Consider the following 25,665-nt stretch of genomic DNA (forward strand, 5'->3'; position numbering starts at 1 on the left):
GAGATTCATAAATCTAGAGACATCTCCATCTCAAATATTTAAATGGACTATTTATTCCCAATCTGTGGTAGAAACTTTCAAGCTCATATTGCACTGATCAGCCACAGTTGAAACATTGTGCTCAGATCCCAATATCATGATGCCATTGGTCCTCTTCAAGTACAAAGGATGAACAACAATAATCCTTGAAGAAATTAGGGTTGAGAGATGTTAACATGTTAAATGACAGCCTCTGTCACATAACTAAGACTTGCCCAGGATCACAAACTAGTAATGATATAAGGAAGGATTTGAATTTAGGTGTGAATTCAAATCCAACACTTTCCCTACTCTACCCCTGTAGCTGCCCCTCCATTTTTATTAATGAGTACATCCTCTATGTGTTTGTTGATCTGCAAATCTTACTACTTACAAAAGGTCCTTTCCAATGTATCTCTTCTAGTCAAACTTATTTGATTAATGTAGATCTCTTCTTTATATCCCATTCAACATTTACTTCCTCTTACTTCCTTAGTATTATAATTATTACTCATAAAATTATGTTAATTTTAATTTAACATACTTTATAACATATTAATTTAATATATTAATGAGAATGAATCATTTATAATGTTAATTTGAATATAATAGCCCTTGTGACATTAATTTGAATATATAATCACTTCTTATATTAATTTGAATGACTTTATGCAATATATACTTTATTTACTTCATATATTGTTTCACCAACTAGACTAAAGACCTTGTCATGTCTTCTGTTTCTTTTGTTTACTGCATAGTACCCTCTAGAGAGCCTCAGTTATTGAGAAATTATTGGAGTTAGTCATAAGCAACTCTAAAACTTGGTTCAAGGTTTTTCTCTCCTTTTCCCCTTTGTTTCTACCCTCCCTGTCTTTCTTCTTTCCTCTGCTCCTCCTCTATTTCTCATCTTAGTTCTCGTTCTCTCTCTCTCTCTCTCTCTCTCTCTCTCTCTCTCTCTCTCTCTCTCTCTCTCTCTCTCTCTCTCTCACTGCTTCTCTCAATTGTCTCTCCTAAATGAAAGGTCTCACCAGGACATTATTAAGCATCTTACAACTTTGGAAATAGACAACATAATATTCAGTTATAACTGTGGTTAAGAAAATGTTTACTTCTACTCATTTCCTAGAGAGCTTATTAGAGCTTCCTCTGATGACCCTATGAGTATGCTTCTCTCATTTATATTGGCTTATTCAGGGAATGTTATGACAAGGATTTGGATAAGGGAAATTGCCTGGATGCAATCCAGTTTTGCAATAATTACAAACAGATTGTGGCTGAAGGCATTTCAATTCAATGTCATTTAAACTAACCCCAATCGTTGATAAGCCTCAGCAAATATAACAGAGGCATAACTAGATATCACTTTTTCAAAAAAGGGGGTGGTCTAGGGAAGTTTAATTTTATTTTACTTTTAGTCTTAAATGTGCTACTGCTTCTACTGGTACCATCGAGCTTATAGGAATGGTTCTTGATAAGCCAACGGAATCAAATTCTTCTTAGTGAGGAAGCCAAATGAAGAATGGAAAAGTGAGAAATTTGAATCCAGTGTGTGGTTATGTGACCCCTTAGTATAGAGACTGTCTCCTGACTCTTCCCGCCTTGTATCTGCCTCCTGACTTTCCTGAATTCCTCCAAGTCCCAACTAAGCCTCCATCTTGAAAAATAAAATAAAATCTTTCCCAAACCCACGTAATTCTAATGTCTTCCCTCTGTTGATTATTTCCAATTTATCCTGCATATAGATTGCTCATACTTAGTTGCTTATATGTGGTTCACTTCCCCCTTTAGATTGTAAGCTCCTTGGGGGCAAGAGACATTTCTTTTGGCCTTTCTTTGTATCCCCAAAGCTTGGCAGAATGCTTAGAACATAACAGAGTGATTGATGACTGGCTGATTATTTGGACCATCATTTGGAACATCTGAATTTCATTTTCACAATAAGTCTCCATCTCTCTTCCATGCAGGGTGTCAAAGGATATCCAGGGCCTCCTGGACCTCGAGGTGATCAGGTAAATACTACAAATGTATCCCATTCAATAGCATCAGAAGAGCTATTGAGAACTCTTCAAACCTCTTCCTATTTTTCCTATCTTCTATCTCAGATTTAATGGACTCCAAGTAGCGTTAACTTTTGATTATCTCTATGTGCATTATCCATGGGACTTCTGTTCTCCTCATAGTCTGACTCCCTCCTGTCCTCTAATAAGACCACTGCCTTCTTCCACTGGCTGTTGTTGGTGCATGCAAATTAATTTATTAGCCCAAGTAAAATGCAATTAGGACAGCACATCTGCTGTTGTTCAAAACAAACAAACAAAAGACATCTTGAAGCAATATAGAAATGATTTAATCTCTCCTTCCATCAGTGTAGACCATCCATCATTATTATGTGATTTTATGAGGATTCATGCTCCATTGTCCACTTGAGAGGTGGATGTGTGGAAGCCTGGTGCACATGGAGGCAGGGAGGAGAGGAACAGCTTAACACGAAAGAATCCATTAGGCCAACTTCTAGCAGAGCTTCAGGGAGAGGGAATGGGGTTACTGAAATCGCCCCCAAAGGAGAAAATATCGAACGAGGATAGGAAGCCAGCATTTCACTCTCACTCGATTGTGCTGTAAAATCCTAGATGAAGTGAGACGAGTAGTCTCCTGTCAGTCCCTCAGGCACCATATTTCAAGACTCCTAATTACTAGGGGTGGCCAAGAATGCAATGCATGTGTCCACAGCAGGTGCAGCGGCCATTTCTTGAAAATCAAGGGGAAAACAAGTGTTGAAAAGCAATTGAGTAATTATGGGAAGAAAATGAGAGGGGCGGCAGGGAGGAGGCCTCAGGGAGGAAAAAAAAAATTACTTCTGAAATATAGCTTTGGCACAAAGTGATCCGAATGTGGGGATTTGCCTGAAGAAACCCCAAATGCCTCACCGCCAAATGAAAAATCGCCTATGCAGCAATGCTGACTCTGCAACCACAGCCCAGAAGCCTCTCATTGCTAATATAAATAATATGGTCTTGAACGGGCTACTATTTTGGAATAGTCTAAAATCAGTTTTAAAGAGGAGACCTCTATGTCTTTGGTTCAAAGATGAGGGAAGGGAATGAACATTTGCTAAGTGCTTTACAAATATTATCTCATTCAATTCTCATAACAATGGTGGGAAATAGGTGTGGTTTCCTCCATTTTACAGATGAGGAAACTGAGGCAGCCAGCAGTTAAGAGACTTGTCCAGATTTGTACAGCTAAGTAAACATCAGGGATCAGATTTGAATTCGGGTCTTCCTAATTGCAGGCTCAGAGCTTTGTACCATCTAGATGCTTCAGCTGGTTATACCTTATGCTTTGGATCTTAATTAGCTCTAATTCAATTCAGCAAGTATGTATTAAGTATTGATTAGGTATTGGTACCTAACAAAATGGTTTTTGTTCAGTCACATCTGACTCCTTGTGACTTTACTTGGAGTTTTCTTGACAATGATATTGGAGTGGTTTGCCATTTCCTTCTCCAGCTTATTTTACAGTTGAGGAAACTGAGGCAAAAAGGGTTAAGTGACTTGGTCAGGGTCACTCAGCTCATAAATGTCTCTGGCCAGTCTCAAACTCAAGACTTCCAGACTCCAGACTTAGCACTCTATCCACTGTGCCACCTCAATGCCCCAACATCAAAATGGTGCTTACTCCCAAAGGGTTTATATTCCACTGCCAAGATAGACCCTGCTTATTTACAAAGTCTGCCAAATGAGGAAATTCCCTCTCCCAATGCTGAGCAGCACCATGTCTGTCTGTAGCTCCTATGTAGAGCTGCCTGGAGCAGAAGTGCCAAAGTGGCTCACAATGCTCTCAAGTACAACTGGAAGCAAATTAAAGTGGACTTAGGAAAGATTTAACAAAATAAATAAAAATAGTATAAAACATAGATAATGGTAATATGTGGTTTTCCAAGTCATTATTCAGTATACAGGAATCTTTATTCATAGTTTGGTGGCCCTGTTTCTATTTGAGGCACTATTCTATCACTGACCTAGAACTCTCAGAGCTTAAATAACTTACCCAGGCTTATCCAGTCAGGACGTGTGAGAGTCAGGACTTGAAACCAGGTCTTTCTGTCTCTGAGACCAACTTTCTCTATACTGTACTACACAGCCAGTTACCCCCTCCCCCCAGTGCTAACACAAAAGTCATTTGGAGAAGAACAAAGTGTTAATAGGGATGAAAAATCTGAGATAATTTAGGAATAATCCAAACCATTGAAAAACAATGGAAATGCTGAATAAGAACAAATAGGCCTGTTTTCTACACGGCTTTCATGTGGACAAATTCCTACCCTAGACAAATTGCTATGAAGTTAGTCCCAAGCCTTTCGAAGTAGATCTTGCCATCTGGGCACTCTCTAATGGTTAGAATCTGGAGTCGTAACAGGGCAGATTTCACTGTGCTCTGAATTCTTCCATTGAGTGAGTATTCCATGACTTTAGTCTCCTGTATCCCCCAAACACAACATTTCCCTCTCCCCAACCCAGCCCATATTTAGATAAATTTTGAACTTTTTTTTTGGGGGGGGGCTTATATGCCTCACCCCATGAGATATGATTTAAAAATGAATTCCAGTTTATTGCCATAGTTCCATCTATCAGGACCCAATAAAAAACTGCTGTGCGGGGCCCAATGTCTCCTTTGCTCTTTGCTACTATAGCTGGTTGATCAGATTTGAAGAGTCCATAAGTGCTATCAATTAGCATTTATTAAGCACCTATTGGATATATGCCAGGCTGTGGGCTTGGATGCAGGAAGATTCATTTTCAAATCTGGCCTCAGACACTTACTAGCTGTGTGACCCTGGATGAGTCATTTAACCCTTCATTCCTCATTGGTAAAATGAACCGGAGAGGGAAATGACAAAGCACAGAAGAAGCCAAGAAATTCCCAAATAGGCTCACCAAGAGTCAGACACAACTGAAAATGATTGAATGACAACAAAAATGTGCCAGGCACTGTGCTAAATGCTGGAGATACCAAAAAAAGTAACAAAGAGTCCTTGCTCTCAAGGGGATCACAGCTTAATGGGAGAGCCAACAGGCAGGCAACAATGTACAAACAAGTGATCTTCAGGATAGTTTGTGTATAGTCTCCAAAGGGATCCGTAAAGGCTTCTTGTGGAAGGGGCTGGGAGACTTGAGCTGAAACTTGAAGGAATCTGGGGAAGACAGGAAGTAGAAAAGAGGAGGGAGAATGTTCGAGGCATGAGGGATGGCCTGTGGCAATGCTTACAGATGGAAAATGAAGAGTATATAGAGAAAAAGCAAGGAGGTCAGTGTCATTGGATCAAAGAGCAACACTAATGGTATTTATGTAGTTTTAAGGGTTGTAAAGTGTTTTATAAATATCACTTCATTTTATTCTGTTCTCATAACTTTGGAATACGGGTTGCTATTATTATATTAATTTTATATGTGGGGAAACTGAGGCAGAAAAGGTTAAGTGACTTGCTCTTGGTCACACAGGTAGTGTGTGTCCGAGACTGGGTTTGAACTCAAGTCTTCCTGACTCCAGACTCAATGCTCTTCCTGGCTCTGAGATCAACTCTCAATACGGTATGCTACATGGCCACTTATCAAAAAAAAAAAAATTATAAAATGAAACAAAAGTCATTTCCATTTGAAGATAGTGCTAATAGAGATGACAAATCTGAGGAAATTTTAGGAATAACCAAAACTACTTGAAAGCAATAGAAATTAAGAACAAATATAACTTTTTTTTACAAAGCATTCATGTTAGCCAGATTCCTACAGTAGAGATATTATGATGCCACCTAGCTGCCTACTTTTGTTTCTAGTCAGGATTAGATTATCTGCCAACAGCTCAGGAGAATGGAGAAGAGTTGGTATGGTGTAGAAAAAGTCCTAGGAATCCCAGATCTATAATTTATACCCATATGACCTTGGGCAAGTCACTTTAACCAGCCAAACATTATCATCATTGCTAGTATTAATAATGATACAACATATAAAGCAACAATTATTGAGAACTTTAAATTTTGTAAAGTACTTTACCTGTCTTATGGGAGTCTTGGAGTAGCTTTCTGAAATGAAACTACAAATGTTATTCACATCTTACAGTATAAGGAATTAAAATTAAGGGTTTGACTAAATATGTGAGAATTCTAAAATAATATGGTGGTTGCTGATTTAAAATATGATAGCTCAAGTCAAAATGACTTTTGATAGCTTTTATTTACAAAGAGATGGAAAGAGTAAAAGTAGAGAAATACAAAAAGAGAGTAGAGAAGATGTCTAGCCTATCACACTAAATATTGCTCCAGCTCAGCCTAGCAGGGCTTGTTAACCCTTGACCAATGGGAAGGCCTCTCTGGAGCTAACCTCTCTCCAGAAGCCAGGAAAGGAAGGCCAGATACTTACTCACCCAAGAGCCAGTCTAAGAGCCAAGATATTAAGTCAAAGCCAAGGTCCAAGTTGTAGCTCCAAGCTGCAGTCCTACTTCAAGATCCTCTAAGCTGAAGATGACTCCCAAAGACAACCCCCAGCCAAAAAAGTTCAGGACTTTTTATAGTCACTTCTTGTCCCTTCCCCTCTTCACAGGGGCCAATCAGAACTTCCAGATTGCCTAGCATTGCCCAGAGGGAGGGAGGCAGTGTCTATGGGATATACTTCTCATCCTCTGAAGGTGTGAACTCTTATCATAGGCTTCTGAAGGTGTCAACTCATATCATAGGATTCACAAGTTTCTGATTGATTGGGTTAAAAGAGTGGAGCTCTCCAAGTAAGTGACTTGTGAATTCTCTTAATTGATAACAAAGTGTTAAGTAGGGGTTAAGTAGGTGTTAGCTCAAAATAGACAAAGACAATAAAGAATCCTCTTTCATAATTCCCCCTGTGATTCTTTGGGAGACTAGTCTCCCCAGTGAATCATTTAACATAACCAGCTTATACCTCTAAAGATCTTCTAGCTAAAGGAGCATACCATATTGCACTTTCTAAGAGGAAACTACAATAGTTAGAGATAAGAGGGAAATAGAGAATGCAAAACCAATGTTTGCTAGTTACACTGACAAAAAGTCAATTAGGGGTCAATCCCCTTTGGCATAAGAGTTTACATTCAGAATAAATGTGTTCATTCCCCTCTAGTTGAATCAATTACACCCCAAAGTTCATTCTGGATCTTCTGATGCAGCAGAGGTTTCTTTGTGGCACTTTCTCCAAACAGTTCATTTTCTTGATTCAAGGAGTTAGCAAACTTCTTTTCCTGAAATTTTTCTCAAAAAAAAATTTGTCTTGAATTTTATGAAAATTATACAACAGAGAAGGAAACTGAGTTACAAGAAGTCTTAAGTGTCTTGCTTAAGGTTCCACAAATAGATGGTGGTTGACCTGGGATGTGACTCAAGTCATTGACTCCAAATTCAAAGTGCTTTCCACCATAATATGATGCCCTCTCAGAAAATTGTAGAATAATATAAGGAACTGAAGAAAAAGGGAATTTAAATGGAAGAGCCAGTCATTTAAAAAAATCACTTTTATAATTTTGTCTGATTCATCTGGTTTCCTTAACACTTGACTGCTTTTCTAGTCAGATTTGTCATTATGTGTATATGGGTGTGGCTGTACACCTGGTTTTCCCAAAATGTTACTTCAGATTTTCCATTAGTTAGTTTTGGAGTTTAACAAGATATAAGTGGTATGATTTTGTCATGTTTTCCTTCATTTCTTTTGGAATGAGCAACCCCTTTTCCCCTTCAAGAACTCAGAGAGGTTTCAATTAGGAATTAATATTGTAATTCTATTTTTTCCCTGAGTTTGTATGTTGTACCCAAACATATAAAAATGTGTTCACCATTGATATATTATTTCTTTTTTATAATTTTAGGGTCTTCCTGGAATGGCTGGTCTTGCTGGCTCGCCTGGTTACCCTGGCAGGCAGGTGCAGTAACTATCCTCTGCATTTGCCCTCATTTTTCTAGGTCATTGTTATTGTTTAACTATTGTACTTCCTAGACTCTGGGATCAGTGTTTGAATGATATTTTGAATAACTGGCTTGGATAAAAGAGGTCAAGGTGTGTGATTGTGATAAGAGTTCATATTCCCATTACATTTGATCTTTGGGTTGAGGATTTTTCACATAATCATAATCCCTTGGTACAGTGCTGGCTAATTCTCCTCTCAAAGTATTGCATCTTGGGAGAATTCTAGCTCCTAATACTCTGAAAAATTACCCTTTTTTAAATTCACCTGATTTATTTAATTTCTATTCCCAATATTTTGTAATGATTCAATTGTCCATAAATAGTTATTAAATATTTAATATGTCAGCATATTAACAAAAATACAAGCAAAAAAAAAAGATAGTGCCTACCTTTAAGGATCTTACATTCTAATGGAAGAATACAATACCTAAAAGAAATCTGAAATTGATGCAGGGAAGGTATTTGTGTGAGGGTATGGTATATAAAGTCAAGAAAGTAAGGAGGGGCTTAGAGAGAGGTAAAAACATGGCTGGCTTATGTATATTCCTTAAAAGGGAGGTTCTAAGAAGAAATGGTCAATCATAGGAAGGGGCTACAGGGGCAGAGTAAAATTCTAGGGTAAGAAGAGTATTCTGATTTTCAAAAGTAGAGCCCAGAAAAGAATGAAGAAATAAATGATCTGGGCATTTTTTTTAAGTGGAGGTTCTATAAGGAACAGGCCAATCAGAGAAATAAGTGACCCACCCAGAGAGAGGAGGCTCTAGTGGTGGGGTAGACAGAAGGCTTATCAAATGGTTTAAATGTTTTCTGGATGATACAGAAAGATTATCTAAACATCTACAACTCACTGTAGTTCATTGATCTGAAGTAAGCAGTTTTTTTTCCAAGTCTAAAAATTTATGAGAATCCCATTGTCCCTGGCCTTTTTTGCATGTGAAAATTGTCTTTTGTGGTATTTAATGCAGCATTTTATAGGGTTTTGAAAGATATAAAAATTACACATAGCTATTGTCTTTTGTTCTTTACTAGAGTTTAGTTGGACCTGAAAGTCCTAAACATACAGGAATTTTTTTTTTAATGAGTTGAATTCCCCTATTAAGATATAAGCTTCTTGAGGGCAGGGAAAGGTTTTCTTTTTGCTTATATTTGTATTCCCAGTGCTTAGCACTGCCTAGCACATAGTTAACAATTGAAAGTAGACTACTCAGAAGAGTCAAGGGTATTCATTTTCTGGCTTATATTTACTCTTGAAAATAATTATTCGCTCAGCTTTCCTACAGACAGAATTTATGATGTTTTTCCATTCACTCAAAGAAAGGAAATACAAATACCAAAAGAAATTATAAACAAAAATCCATTCCTTAGTTTAGAAATGACTAAGAAATGTTTTAGTTCCTTTTTTGTATATTATAATCTCAAAGTTAGTCAAACATTTAAAAGTCCTATCAAGTGGTTTACATGTTTTCTGGATGATACAAAAAGATTATCTAAACACCTAAAACTCACTGTACTCCATTGATCTGAAGTGAGCAGTTTTTTAAAGTATAAAAATTTGTGAGAATCCCATTGGCCTCTGGCCTTTTGCATGTGAAAATTATGTCTTTTGTGGTATTTGATGCAGCATTTTATAGAATTTGGAAAGATATAAAAATTTTATATAGCTATTGTCTTTTGTTCTTTACTAGGGGTTAGTTGGACCAGAAGGTAACCAAGGTCCTAAAGGTGTAAGAGTAAGTAAGCATTTTAAAGTTCTGTTGAGCATGACTGCATTTTACCCACATGAATATTAGTAGGCAACTATGCTCTTCAACTGCTTCAAAGTCTATAAATGATCCTTTACTTGCCAAATCCAATTTTTTTGTCATCATCCTTTTGAATTTTTTAATCTTTCAGCACTGTTGATCATTTTCTTTCCAGATAATTTCTCTTCTTTTGTTTCTGTGAGGATGTCCTTTCCTGGATCTCTTTCTAAATTTCTCACCATTCCTTCTAAGTGTCCTTTGTTCTTATCTACTTCCTACATCCCCTACATTGGTAATCATAAAGTCTTGTTTGGAGTTTTTTTTTTCCTCTTGCCTTAATTCTAATCTTTCTCACAGCTAACAAAATAATATCCCCAAGGTGTAGGTCTGACCACATCCTCCATCCCAATTAAAAAAACTTTCCATGGCTCCTTTTTTGTCTCTAGAATAAAATATAGACTCATTAACATCCTTACAGTCACAAGTTCCAAGTCAAGTTCTGACCTACTTTTCCAGTTTTATTTCACATAAATCTTATATCAAAATCAAAGAAGAATTCCTTGAATTATATATATATATATATATATATGTGTGTGTGTGTGTGTGTGTGTGTGTGTGTGTGTTTGTGTGTGATATAAATACTTTCATGCCTCCCTGCAATCCAGAAGCTATATCCCATTCCTAGAATTCACTCCTTCCTATTGTTCACTTTTCAGAATTTTTATATTCTTTCAATGGTTAAATCAGGTGTAAACTATTGAAGAAAAGCCTTTTGGCTCCCCGCTAGTTAGTTTTTTCTCTTTACTCAGTTTCTCTGTCAGGTTCTCTTTTTAACTTCTATCACTTTCTACCTTGTATTATATGTATCTGTGTGCATGTTGTATATCCATTCCTCCATTATCCCTCATAGGATCCCTTTCTATATAGTAGGCACTTAATAAATGCTTGTAAATGGAATATATTTAGGCAAGCAAAAGGAGTATTCTTTTACCACTTTGCTCAACCTGTATGCACCTAATATACCTAGATGATAGAATACCCCATCTATACTTTACTGCCTTGGAAATTCTTGCTCTTGGGGCATTGTGTTTTCACCCAAGCAGAGCAGAGATTTGAATGTTTAGGTCCCTGATGCTTACTTAGTTAAGTGTAAGCTCAATAAAGCTGTTGGCCCCCTTTACAAACAACCCTCCAGCTGGATAACATAAAACAAAAGCCAGCTGTATTTAAACACAAAGTCAATGGAAACATCACATTTACCAGAAAAGCAGTTGATGGCACTGAATGTTCAAAGCCCACAGAATTGTCATTCTAATCCCAACAACTTTTGGCAAAGCCTCAGAAGGACAGAATGTCAGAGCTGGAAGGGGCTTAGAGTGCATCTAATGCAACCCATTCATGAAGAGGAATCCCACTAATGGCATGCACACCCCAAGAGTGAGAGATAATTAAATACCTCCTTACAGCCTCCTATTCCACTCAGGAAGAGCTTTAATGGTGGAGGGGTTTTCTTAAGATCAAGCTAAAATAGGACTCTGTAACTTTCTACTCTTATACCTAATTCTATCCATCAACTAGTCTAATCCCCCTTCCATATGACAGCGTTTGAAATACTTGATGTCAGATATTTCATGCCTCCTTCAATCTTCTTCTCTCCTCTAGACTATGCATTCCCAATTGCATTGTTTAGTGGATCTGATTAACTTGAAGTCCTTCATCCTCTTAGTTGTCTTCTTGTAGTTCCTGGGTTTACTTAGTTTGTGACACTCAGAAGTCAATTCTATAAAAGAAGAATTATTTTAAGTTGCTACTATGTTCTGGACTCTATACTAGCAAGAGCGCACAAAACTGTAAAAGTCCTGTTCCTAAGATGTTTACATGCCATACTCCAAAAACAGTCCAATCAAGGCAATATATTGTGTATATGTGCATATGTATATATGTGTATGTATGTATATAAAGATGTGTGTATACTTACCTCCCTCATTCAGAATAGTAAACAATCTTTTAATAAAGACCAAGTTCATAGTGTTCTTTTTTCGAAAATATTCATATCATTTACTCAGATTGAGTTTGAAGTCCTCTAAGAATTCCAGATCCTTTTCAGATGAATGTTTATCTCCTCTATTTGTGCCTATTAACTTGATTTTTTAAAATTCCAAATGTAAGACATAGTTATCTTTTTAAAATTTCACCTTAGTTATCATATAATATTATTGACTTTTGTGACATTTTTATATATTCTATCATCCTGCAGCTTAATTAATCCTCCCATCTTTTTGAAAAATGTAAATGTGACAAGCATGTTACCTGTCCCTTTAAGTTCAAGATAAAAAAGTTAAACAGTGTAGGGTAAAGGGTTTATTCCTAGAGCATTCTACTAGAGACCTTACTCCTTGGTTTTTGGTTTTAATCATTCAATCATTTCTTAATCTAAGTAAATGGCTACCCAGCTTATATTCCTCCATATTATCCTTAAGGTCAGCTTGATGCTTTGCTAAATATATGTATATATGTATATATGTGTGTACATGTATTTATGCATATATATATATTTGCATTATATCTACACACACACATATTCTGATCAACTGGTTTAGTACCCCTCTCCCAAAAGGAAAAGAGGTTAGTCTGGCGCCCTTAATAATTATCACTTTTCTTCTCCCCTAATTTACAATCATTTTTGTTTCAGCGACCTGTTAAATTTTTTGTTGAAGAAGAGAGAATGAAAGAGACAGAGAGAGACAGAGACAGAGAAAAGGGAGAGAGAGTTCTATCAGATATTTTCTATCAGATAATATCCAAATGTCCAGTTAGTAGATTAGCCCTTGAACTCTTCTATTTCTTCCTCTTTCTGTCTAGGGAGACTGTAGTACATAGTGATGATAATACTACTTCTATTCCATTCTCCCAAAAGCTTTGCACCATCCCCCTCCTACACATAGTTCCTGGATTTACTTACACAAGGATGTCTGCTAGAATAGACAACATTACTGTTTCTCCCCTGCCCCCTCTCCCTTTTTCATTCTCTTACTTTTAAATAAAGAATTCTATTGCAGTCTTGGGTTCATCCTACCAAGTTTGAATAATATCTCAGACCTTTCCAAATTTGTCTCTTTTTCCTAATTCTGTATTAACAAAATTAAGAGTTTGCCCCCTTGATATTTCTAACATAACATAAAGGTATTCATTTTGTAATAAGAAAAGCTTAATTCACAGTTCTGACTCACTTAAAGAGAATATAAAATAATAACTAAAGTTTCTAGATCTCCTTAAAGTTTGCAAACCATTTTTGCATCCATTATTTCATTTGAGCTCCACAAAAGTCTTGTGACTTCTCTACTACAAAAGTAATTATCTTTATTAAGTCTCTGGTAACAGCACCAGCAAATGTCAGAGGGAGTATCTTCCTTCAAAAACAGATATTCTAACCACTATGCTATAACAACAACTTGTATTTCTATAGTATTTTGAGATTTACAAAGCACATTATAAATATTATCTCACTTTTTATCTTCATAACCACTGTGCAAGATAGATGCTATTATTATCTCCATTTTTCAAATAAGAAAACTAAGACACAGTTTAAGTGATTTGCCAAGGGTCACACATCCAGTAAACCTATCTAAGGTAAGATTTGTATTCAGGTCTTCCCAACTTCAAGTTTAAACACTAAATACTGCACCACTTAGCTGCCACAGAATTTTAAAGCATCTTACTACATGAAAGAAAAACAATCCACTTTTCTAATACTTCTTTCCAAACTCTAATTAACCTTCTGCCTCTGAGACTAGACTAGACTAGATTCCTGCTTAGGTTCAAAACTATCAAGAAGTTGTGGGAATATCCTTTAGTTTTTCCCTTTTCCCCCTTTTCACTCATTTTCAACTGGCAATCTGATTTTCACCCACACTGTGACAGAAGTTGCCATCACTGTGACCTCTTCATCATGAAAACTTTTCCCCACCTTTTAATCATTTTGACTATTCTGGAACATTTAGCACTTTTAATTTCCTCCTTAAAGGTTTCCATTTACTTCTACAAATGCTATATTCTTCACATTTTCTTTCTGCCTTTCTAATTATTCCTTTTTTATTTCCTTCCCAATTTTTTCTTTGTGCCCTTCCTTTCCCTCCTCCTCACCAAAACAGTTGGACAGGGATTTGACCCATGTCTGAATCCTCTTTTGTCTATATGAATTGTCTTTCAGAGGTTTCACCGTGTCCCATTGCTATCCACTTTAAGCATGTTCTCCAATTCAGTATGTCCATTGCAGACCTCTCTTTCTAGCCCTACTTCCAGATCTCCAGTTGCCTTCTGGCCATTTCCAATTGAAGGCTCATCATCACCTACTATGGAGATGAGCATTTAATATCTTTCTTTCTGATACTCTCCCCTCCTTTAGAATTTCTGCTCATTCATAAAGATTCAGAGTCCTCTGAATGAACGTGAGCCAGTCCCCAGTAATCTTTCTTAATGTGACATCAGATTGTACTTCTTATATGTATCACTCACTTGATCCTTAATCTAGACTACCCTATATGATTAGTCATTTTTATGTGTAAATCTCATCTAGTTGACTGTTCTCTTAAGCTTAAAGGCAAGGTCTGTTTTTATACACTTCTATGAGTCCCATAATACCTAGGGCAATACTTTGTGCTCACTAAATTTGTTGATTGATATAATGTCTGGAGGAGAAATAGAGAAAGAATGAAATTGCAGTCTCTCCTCAATTTCTCATGAATAAAGGTCATATTATGTGCATTTATGTTAATATTTCAATGAAGCAACTTAATTTTAACTTATTCGATTTAAGGGATTCATTGGCTCTCCTGGCATGGCGGGACAACCAGGACCTGAAGGGGAAAGGGTAAGTTTATCATTTTTTAAAAAATATTTCCTTTAAAAGCGATATATTTAAGATGACTATATCACACAAGTTTGCAGCAAGTAGTTATTTGCAAGTATTCCCCATTTGGGAGAATAAAACCTAGAAAATGAATGAAGAAAATACTTTTTAAAAATGAAATTTTCGGGGGGCAGCTGGGTAGCTCAGTGGATTGAGAGCCAGTCCTAGAGACGGGAGGTCCTAGGTTCAAATCTGGCCTCAGACACTTCCCAGCTGTGTGACCCTGGACAAGTCACTTGACCCCCATTGCCTACCCTTACCACTCTTCTGCCTTGGAGCCAATACACAGTATTGACTCCAAGATGGAAGGGAAGGGTTTAAAAAAATAAAAATAAAAAAAATAAAAATAATTTAAAAAAACGAAATTTTCTTCACGTCCAAAATGTTTCTTAGAGTATGTTTATTATAATTATATCCTGTTTCTGCTTCCACCTTGAAGTGTGAAGGCTAATAACATCACATGATTTTTTTTCTACTTCTAACTCAGTCTTTGCCAACTCTCTTGAGTGACCTTCATAAGGGGGTCACTTGGTGGTGGGGAGGAAGAAGTAAATATTACGTACTGTAACTAAGTTAAGAAAGAAGTGGCCAGAAGATAGAGAAAAATGGTTAGGCAGGCAATAAATATCTATGAAATGCCCCCTTGTGCCAGGAACTGTGCTAAATTTGGGGCATAAAAAGAAAGGCAAAGAGTTCCAAGACCCAGAACTCTCTGTATTGTCCTCAATGCATTCTACTTTTTGTAAAGATCACTTTAACTACTAAGGGTGGGAAAAATAAATTGAATACAAGGTGTAATATTGTTTAGCTATAAAATATGGAGTCGGAGAGATGACCTGATGAATTTATATTTTGAGTGGATCTTGGTAATGTGAAGAGAAAATCAGACATTCCCCAGGATATTGGATAGAGCCGTATGGCAGGTGTCTGGGAGACTGTTAGTGAGTTGCATAGGATGTGGACAAGAATAGATGGCTTGTGATATCCCTCACTAGAGAAAATATCCCTATCAGTGAGATCACAGACCCATTTTCGGGGGTATAAATATATCTATATAAAATATATTTATACATGCATGTATTAAGACATGTATGTCTATGTGTGTATGTAAACCTATATGGTATGTATGTATACATATATATGTACTTGTAAATGTGTATGCCTCTCTATATGGATACACTTACCCAGACTTCATATATAAATGTCACATCTCTATTACAGGGAGTTCCCGGGCCACGTGGAAGGAAGGGTCCTAAAGGAAGACAGGTAATTGGTCTCCTTTCTTACTGTCACCTTAGACCTTGTCCCTTCTAAGTCTTCTAATCTTTTAAAAATGTGGATGTGAATTCTTTATCTGACACCTTATTTCTAAAAGATTAGGTTTCTAGTACATTAACAGCGTGTTCATCAAATGACCGATCATTTTATTGATGACGCAGCTAGATGATGTAGTGGATAGAGGTCTGGACTTCGGAGTCAAGAAAAGGAGTTCAAATCTTCCCTCAGATACCAAGTTACTAACTGTGCTACCTTGGGAAAATTGCTTAATCTCACTGGGCCATAATTTCCTCATTTGCCAAATGGGCGTAATAATAGCAACCCACCTCCAGAGTTGTTGAATGAATCAAATAAAGTAATATTTGTAAAGTAATTTGCAAACCTTAAAAGTCTATGGTGGGCAGGTAGGTGGCTCAGTGGATGGAGAGCCAGGCCCAGAGAAAAAATTCCCAGATGTGTGACCTTGGGCAAGTCACTTAAGCCCCATTTCCTAGCCCTTACTGCTCTTCTGCCTTAGAACCAATGCACAGTATTGACTCTAAGACAGAATGCAATGCTTTACAAAAATTTATGCAAGATATTACTAAGTCAACAGGCATTTATTAATTGCTGCTTATGCACCAAGTACTATTTTGATGATGATGATAATGATGATGATGATGATGAAAGGTCTAAAGTTTTAAGCTATTTTTAAATGAAAAAATATTGAGAAATCTTGTTTCTCAACAATTAAAGGTAGCTAGATGGTATGGTGGATAGATTTCAGGGACTACAGTCAGGAAGACCTGGTTCAAATCCTACTTCAACCCTTCTGGGGGAAATTAACTTAATTTCTATTCATCTCCGTTTTCTCGTCTCTAAAATGGGGATTGTAATAATATCTACCTTCTAGGGGTTTTGTGAGGATCAAAATGGAAAATATTTATAAAAAACCACTAAGCACAGTGATTGGCACACAGTAGACACCCTATAAATGCTTCTTCCCTTCCCTTTTAACAACTCTGGAAACTGACTTCTTTTGCCAGAAAGGTTAAAAACTCAATGTAAAACACAAGGTGTTTTTTATTTATTTATTTATTTTAATGATGGGTTTTTCTTGTTTCATCATTTAAGTCATCTCTAACTCTTTGTTATCCTATTTAGGATTTTCTTGGCAATGATACCGAGAGGTTTGCCATTTCCTTCTCTAGCTCATTTTCCAGATGGAGAAACTGAGGCAAAAAGGATTAAGTGACTTGCCCAGGGGTCTTAGCTATTAAATGTCTAAGGCTGGATTTGAGCTCAGGTCATCCAGATTCCAACTGCCCCAAATTGATGGGTAAATACCAGTCACTAGATCCTGGCTAATATTTTTAGTTGTAAATATTATGTGTATATGTATACATGTATAAAAATACATGTGCAAATATACATATATATGTATGTGTGTGTGTGTGTATATATATTCTAAAGTATCTTTAAAATTTTGCAAGTCAACTCCTGGTACTGATTAGGAAACTGAGATTTTGAGGCTAACCTCAGATTATTACATAGTTACCCAGGGGAGAGAGAATACTAGAATCTCTGTCTCTTGGTTACCAATGCCATGCTGTTTCCACTGTATCACACAGCCTCTCAAGTTATTCACTAACACAAAAGTATTTCTGTAATGAAAGCAGATCATAAATCTCAGCAACATAGCTAAGCATCATTTATAATATGTCTAGAGCTTCTCATGCCATATTGGGCTCTATAAAAAAAAGTGGAATTTTCTGTAACAAATTTTCTACAGTCTCTGTTGTCTTTGAAGTAACATACTTTTTGCTTTTCATAAAATTGTGGTAGAATAGATGTTCAAATAAAATTTTAAAGGTGGAATTTTTTTTAGATTCTTAATGAGCTTTGAGAAATTGACTAAATTGATTAAAATAACTTAGGAAGCCAAATTTGTTTTCTAGTTGACTGGAATTATTTTACTTAAAATTGATCTTTTCCATTTTGCTATGAAATGATGTTGGGTTACTTATTTGCACTATTTCTTTTACTTCACATTAATCTTGCATCTTAAATCTTACTAATCTGTATATTAGCATGAAATTTTTATTTTAAAGATTTAGGTTTAACCATATACAATATTGGGCAGCTAGATGGTGCAGTGAATGGAATGCTGGAACACTCATCTCCCTCAGTTTAAATCTGGTTTGAGACACTTACTAGCTTTGATACCTTGGGCAAGTCACTTGACCTTGTTTGGATCAGTTTCCTCATCTGTAAAGTGAGCCAGAGAAGAAGATGGTCAACACCTCGGTATCTCTGCCAATAAAACCCCAAAAGAGGTCACACAGAGAGTCACATAAAACTAAAAAAATGAATAACCAACCACAACTATGCAAAATTGTGAACACTTTCTGTACTTTTTTCTTACATTGCTGGTGACTTTTCCCATCTCATAAAAATGTAAGGAATTAAAATTAAGGGTTTGACTAAAATATACTAGAATCCCGCGGTAATACTGTGGCTCCCAATTTAAAAATATTATAGCTCAAGTCAAATTGACTTTCAATAGTTTTATTTACAAAGAGGTAGAAAAAGTGAAAGTGGAAGAATGTAAAAGATGATATAGACCATGATGTCTAGCCTATCACCCTAATGTTGCTCCAATCCCCTTCTCAATCCAAGCAGGGCTCAGTATCCCCTCAGCCAGAGAACTCTGTGGTGAATTAATCAAGGGTTCAACCCAAGCAACCTCTTCCAAGAAGGGGAGGTCTCTCCAGAACTAATCTCTCAAGAAGCTAGGAAAGGAGAATCAGCTTTTCAGTCACCCAAGTCAAAGGGAGAAGATCTAGGATCAGTCTTACCAGAAGAAGTCCAAGAACCAGAGTCCAACGTCCAAGTCATAGCTTCAAGCCACAATCCCAGGCCAAGATCCTTCAACCTAAAAATTCCAGATGAAGACCTCCCTGGACAGGAAGTTCAGGAATTTTATACTCCTTTTTCCATGTCACTTCCTGTCCCTTTCTCCACTTTACAGAAGCCAACTGCAGTATTTAAATTTGCTTAGCACTGCCCAGGAGGTGGTCAGTCACTTCCAGAATTGTCACCCACTTTAATAAGTGGTTTGTGGACCTCCCCTACTTAGTGTTAAGTAGGAGTGTTTTCACTTTTTGTTGATTAATTTAACAATAGACAAGGAGAGAGTTAATCCTGTCTTCACAATCCCCCTGTAATTCTTTGGGAGACTAGTCTCTCCAATTAATCATTTAACATAACCAGCTTATGTCTCCAAAGATCTTCTAGCTATAGGTGCATACAATATTGTATTTTCTAAGAGGAAACTACAATAATTAGAGATAAGCAGGAAACAGAAGAGAGAGAAAGCAAAACCAATGTTTGCTAGGCACATTGACAAAATGCCAATTAGGGGACAGTCCTCTTTGGCATAAGAGTTTACATTCAGAATAACTGTGTTCAACCCCCTTCAGTTCAATTACATTACAAAAGTTCATTCTGGATCTTCTGATGCAGTGGAAGTTTCTTTATGGCACTTTCTCCAAACAGTTCATTTTCTAAATTGAAGAAGTTAATGAGCTTCTTTTCCTGAAATTTTTCTTTTCAAAAAATTTTAAATCTTGGATTTTATGAAAATTACATCTGAAGGTCTTCTTTTCTTCCCCTATCAAAATTAGCTGTCAAAAAAGGATCTGATATACTCATTCACACTAAAATGTAACAAATTCTATGAATACATTTCAAATTATTATCTGTTACTTGCCAAATCTCATCTCAAAATGTGTTTTAAATTCATTATTATTGTTATTATTATTTTACTATTATTAGGCATTTATTACCAGGTATTTGATTATTTGTTCCAAGAAATTTTAACTTGGAATTTCTCCTCTTATTGCTTTGAAAAGTGGTAAAGAATATGAAATATGTATATGATTATTTTGACAGGGAACAAAAGCTCAAGACAAAGAAATTAACCTTTAATAGTGAAATTTCAGAAATCTATGTATAGGCATATGATATTCCTTGATTAGCAAGGAACTTTCCTAGCTATCTTGAAATAATGTCATAATTATGAACACCTATTATTTCATTTACGAAAAATGAAAGCTGGTAAAGAATTTTCATAGAGCTCAATGGTTTGGAGACATTACTATAATTTGTGGCTTTAATTATTCTCCAGAACTTCCCAATTCAAAATTAATTTTCTATGCAGAGGTTTGAGAAAGATAAACATATAGGAAAGCCCAAATGATTGCTATGTGTAATTTCTTTATATTTATGCTGGCCCAAATATTAGAAAATTGGCCCTATTTAAATGCTATAAAAGTAAACCCTTTTGTACTGAGCTAGAATTCTTAGAAAAGTGATTACAACTCTAAGACATATGTATCCCATTTCTTTCTTGACAATGTTTGTGCTAGAAAATGTGCCTAGTCCTATAATATGTCATGTACACTGTATGTAGTCATACTTGTATTTTCCATTAAATGATTTGGCCTCATTTATGAGGAAATTTCCCAACTTTGGTTGAGATTCAAACTATGTTCAGGAAAGCCTCATAGATCACTCTGAAATGTTAGCCCATGTTGATAATCCCAGTGCCCCAAAGATTTATTTCTCTTTATAATAAATGATTTCCCCTTCAAATGGGTTTGTTATTCAATTAGCATATATAATTATATGAATTATTCACCCAAATATTCTTGTGTTTTATTTTTTAGTCAACTTAGATATTCCAGCTAGAAATATAGATAGAACTTATTTTTTAGTATCTTAGTTAAGGAAAAAGAATAGGAACATAAATTTACAGCTGGAAGTAATATCAGAGGTCATCTACAACACCATCATAATTTGACATACAAGGAAACTACAGATGAGTGAGCATAAATGCAAAGCTTATGGTCCCACAAACATCAAGTTGGAGATCTAGTCTTCAAACCCAGCTCCTCCTCTAATTTGATATTAAAAAATCCTTTACCACATCATATTGCCTACATTATCAATATTTCTATTCTCTTTGTTATAAAAATAGTAAGATATATTATCATAATAATTTATTATACAGTTATATATTTAGTGTATTCATGTAGAACACATCATCCTTTTAAGATCAAAAGATTTGATATAGCATTTTGAGAAGAATGCTGAAATTAGGTTCAGAATAACTGTATTCAAATTATTGTCCCACTGCCTACTTATTACACATGCAACCTAGGGCAAGTCACTTAATCTCTTTGAGTTTGTTTCCCCATTTTTAAAATGAGGGGTTTGTACTAGATGTTTTCTAAGAAGTGTTTACATAGGACAATGGATGAAACACTGAGCATGGAGTCAGAAAGAACTGAATTCAAATCTGACTGAAGATGCTTACTAGCTAAATGATCTTGGGCAAGTCAGTTGACCTCTGCTTCAGTTTCCTCAACTCTGAAATAGGGATTACAAGAGCACTTACCTCCAGGATGGTTTCCAGGATCAAATGAGGTATTTGTAAAATATTTTAGCACAGGATCTGGTATATGTAGATACTTAATAAATATTTGTTTCTCTCTTCCTTCCTTAGTCTATGATCCAAATTATGCACATGTACACCCACACACCCACACATTTAGACTATTATCCCTTTAGGTTTCTTTTCCCTGATTACTTTATGAAACAGATTATTGCCTCTTAACATAATCACCACCATGACAGTGATTTTTAAAGATTTAAGTGTTCACATTCAGGGCTACTGAATTAATAAATAGAAATATGTTCCTACCAAAGAACTATTTACCCATGTATAATAAATTTTCTTGGATAGATCAACTCACAATTGCTTCAAAATTAATAATTAATAATTAGTAGATATGGCATAATGCTTAATATGCAATTAACACAACTGACCTTTACCATAAGAAATATTCTATTGTTGTCATTCAGTCATTCAGTTATGACCTACTCTTTATGACCCCATAGACCATAACATAACAGACTTTCCTCCAATATCTCCTGAAGTCTGTCAAAGTTTATGTTTATTGTTTCCATGATACTATCTATCCATCTCATTCTCTGCTGCCCCCTTTCCTTTTGCCTTCAATCTTTCCCAACCTCAGGGTCTTTTCTAATGAGTCCTGTTTTCTCATTAGAGAGTCAAAATATTTAAGCTTCAGCTTCAGTATTCCTATTCTTGTGAATAGTATGAGTTAATATGCTTTGACTGATTTGATCTTCTTGCTGTACAAGGAACTCTCAAAAGATTTCTCCTCAACTGTAATTTGAAAGCATTGATTCTGTGATGCTCAACTAACCTTATACTCCAACTTTCACAACCAAAGATTACTACTGGAGAAAAAGAAAACAAAACATAGCCTTAACTATACTGAGTTTTGTCAGCAAACTGATATCTCTGATTTTTAGTATACTATCCAGATTTGCTATAATTTTCCTTCTAAAGAGTAAGCATTTTTGAGACCAAGAATATAATATCTAATATTGCTTCCATTTCTTTCCCTCATAAACACACACACATACACACAAATTTAAAAAGTAATTTTGATATTCATTTTTTATCTTATCTCATCCCTCAGAGAAAGCAATAAGGCTTTATAGCTAAAAAAAATTTAACCCCAAAATGTCTATAGACAATGTACACACACACACACACACACACACACACACACACACACATATATATATATATATTTAATATATAAATATATACATTTATATATTAAATATATATTTTATTTATATATATATATTTATACACACACATATAAATATATATATATATTTAAACCCTTACCTTTTGTCTTAGAATGACTACTGAGTATTGATTCCAAGGTAGAAAAGCAGTAAGAGCTAGGCAATTGGAATTAAGTGATTTACCAAGGGTCTAGGAAGTGTCTGAAGTCATATTTGAACTCAGGCCCTTCTACCTCTAGGACTGACTATCCACTGAGCCACCTAGCTACCTCACGGCTATATTTTTTAAGTATTATACTTTCTAAGACCTTACATTTTCTTTAATAACACATTTATTGGGTAACACACAAGGGAGTATGCTTGTTGAAAATGTAAGAGGGAAAAGGCTAGTCTTTGCAAACTCTCTTCAGGTTTCATCTTTATAGTCACACATTTGATTAAAAGGGCAGAGAAGTCAAGAGCCTACTGTATTTGTTGATTACAAAAAAGCATGCAAAATATTGCCTGAGTTTCTTCCAATCTTTGAGTTTCCAAGAAAATCCCTTCATAAGTGCAAATAGGGAGATAACTCTTAAATCCTACTGATTATTATCATCAAGCTAGGAATAAAATAGGGAGATGTGTGCTTGCCAAAGGGGTATATCACTGGATTGGAGAATGTCCTACAGAAGGTCTAAAAAGAAAAAGGATTTCCTTTAGATAAGGAAGAACTCTGTCTCCTCTTAGTGAGAAACAGTATGTTGATTCCATTAAGTCCCAGAATATTAGAGGTCTTCCCTTGTGATACCCATGATTCCCCAGAAGAAATCCTCTTAATCCCTACAGAAAAATACAATGGATTTTAATGGTCTAGATTACATTTGGGAACTCATACTTCTCATTATCCAAACTTTAGTTTCCACTCCCAACCATGTGCAAACACCCTCACTTTCCTAATGTTCATTTCCCTGGAGATACTGTATGGTTGGTAATGTTAGGATACCATAATTTCCAGAGGATCAGAGTTATAGAAATCTAAGGCAATAAAGAAGCCCAATGAGTTCACATAGGTTACAGCATATTTCCAGAGATGGTATATGGGCAAGAAATGATCCAAGGAACATCACTGAAGAAATGCATCATCATTTAAGGAGGTTGGGGACAGTCAAGAAGTGAGATTGAGATATGGCAGCTTGACATCTAAAGGCTGCAGGGATACCCATGAAATGTAAGATGGCCTGGAGGTGGCCTCAAAGACATTGCATGAACCACATGTAAAAGACCTGTGAAAGAGCAGGAACAGAATAAAAAGCATTAAGTACATTGAGATCTTTACCAGGAAAGCAATGCTTACATCACTGAGATCTCAGATCCACTGAAGCATTATAATGCCCTTAAGTACATTGTCTAAGGCATTTTGCCATCATGCTTTGCTGAGAGGAGTTAAGACCAGCTGCCATGTCACATTATTGTCTGGTCATATGGAATAATTCTTGGGGATTTTCTCCATCACTTCCTAGGATTAGTTATCATTTTCTGTGAAAGATAAGCTAAATTCAATTCAACAACCATTTATATTAGGTGTTTACTACATGAAAAGCACTGTGTTAGAGATCTCAAGATGTCTGGATATTGTAAAGACATTTCTGATGATTGTGAAGGCTTCCTTTGGGTAACTGGATTCTGAAAAAAAGATTTAAATATTTAAAAAAGAAAAGTTGGTCATTGTTTAGCACACACTCCCCGATACCAAAGAGTTAAGACCCTAGAAAGGTACCAGTGAGGGTCACATTGTGTATTTTCTTCTTATGCTTCCTAGTATATTGAAGTTGAACCAAATTTCAATCTTTCTTATAAGTCTTGGATGAAAATGAGCCAATCTTAATTTTTTGTTAATGTTTTCCATATGTCCCAATAATTTTATTTTATAGGTTTCCCAATTTCAACTTGAGAAACTCCGAGTCAGTAGATTCGAATTTTAGAGCTCTGGGGAAGGAAAAGCCTGGTTCACATCTGAATTATGCTTTACTCAAGCCAAGGATTTAACTTTGAAAGAAAACTAATCATAGATAGGCTAATGATAAAAAATAAAGGAAGATGCACTGATAAAAAAGTCATGTGGATTTAATAGCTTCATATTCCATTTCATTTTATCAAAATCCAAATACCCTTCACTTAGAATGTGTTTCCAAACTTCGTTCTCTTGCCTCTCAGCCAGGAAAATCTGGAGCTGCTAAAACTTTACATGACTGTCAGATTAACTTGCTCATCAGCCACTTCCTTACATTAAATCATCCATGCAAATTGGCATGGCACATAGACCTAGGCTGGAATGTGTTTAATTCAGAATTAACTTTTTAGGAAAGAAGTTAACAGTTTTATAGTCAGTATTGGACTTAGTCTCCATAACACCTGGTCAATGACCGCCTGCCAAAATGGGGGGGGGGGGGAGAGAGAGAGAGAGAGAGAGAGAGAGAGAGAGAGAGAGAGAGAGAGAGAGAGAGAGAGACAGAGAGAGAGAGAGACAGAGAGAGACAGAGAGAGAGAGAGAGAGAGAAAAGAGTTCCAAGATACTTTTAAAAATCCTTTGGGGTCTAGAGAATAATGAGTCAGATTTCTGTTGTTCATTGAATGACAGCCTTTTATAGGACAAAACTTTATAAGTGCATCTATCTACTTCCCCAGAGTTCTTACTCTTCTACTGGAAAGATAAATAGCCAGGGATCTCCAAAATGGTGGGAAAACAACACACTTAAAAGAATCAGGTGACAGAAATATTTATTCTTCTTAAGTTATAGGGGAATATTATGAAAAAACATTATAAAGAAATTATTTAAAAATATGAGTTAGAGTCCTAATTTTCTTAGATCATGTCTATTTTGGAAAAGTTAGTTTTAAATAGATGCCATATATGTTGCCTCCCAATGACAGTATTAAAATTTCAGAGTGAAATATTCTTGACATCTGTTATTTGTTTCTATCCTTGGCCCAAGATTAATTTAAATATATATCACATAGTAGTCATATGTATATATATGCATATATATATGTGTTTTATGAGTCATTTGGGAGGCATTTTTCTTTG

At 35.8% G+C, this 25,665-nt stretch overlaps 1 protein-coding gene across 2 annotated transcripts in view; it reads left to right on the forward strand.

The window, feature by feature from the left end:
- Window positions 1-25,665, forward strand: part of COL24A1 (collagen type XXIV alpha 1 chain) — a 399,913-nt gene that overhangs the window by 117,742 nt on the left and 256,506 nt on the right. For both annotated transcript variants that reach the window (XM_007480591.3, XM_056815400.1), the window contains 5 exons: window positions 1,986-2,030; window positions 7,903-7,956; window positions 9,686-9,730; window positions 14,559-14,612; window positions 15,873-15,917. In XM_007480591.3, coding sequence (XP_007480653.1) covers window positions 1,986-2,030; window positions 7,903-7,956; window positions 9,686-9,730; window positions 14,559-14,612; window positions 15,873-15,917 — 243 coding nt within the window. The remainder of the gene's footprint in view (window positions 1-1,985; window positions 2,031-7,902; window positions 7,957-9,685; window positions 9,731-14,558; window positions 14,613-15,872; window positions 15,918-25,665) is intronic.

This window comes from Monodelphis domestica, chromosome 2, assembly GCF_027887165.1.
Source record: "Monodelphis domestica isolate mMonDom1 chromosome 2, mMonDom1.pri, whole genome shotgun sequence".
Lineage (NCBI taxonomy): Eukaryota > Metazoa > Chordata > Mammalia > Didelphimorphia > Didelphidae > Monodelphis > Monodelphis domestica.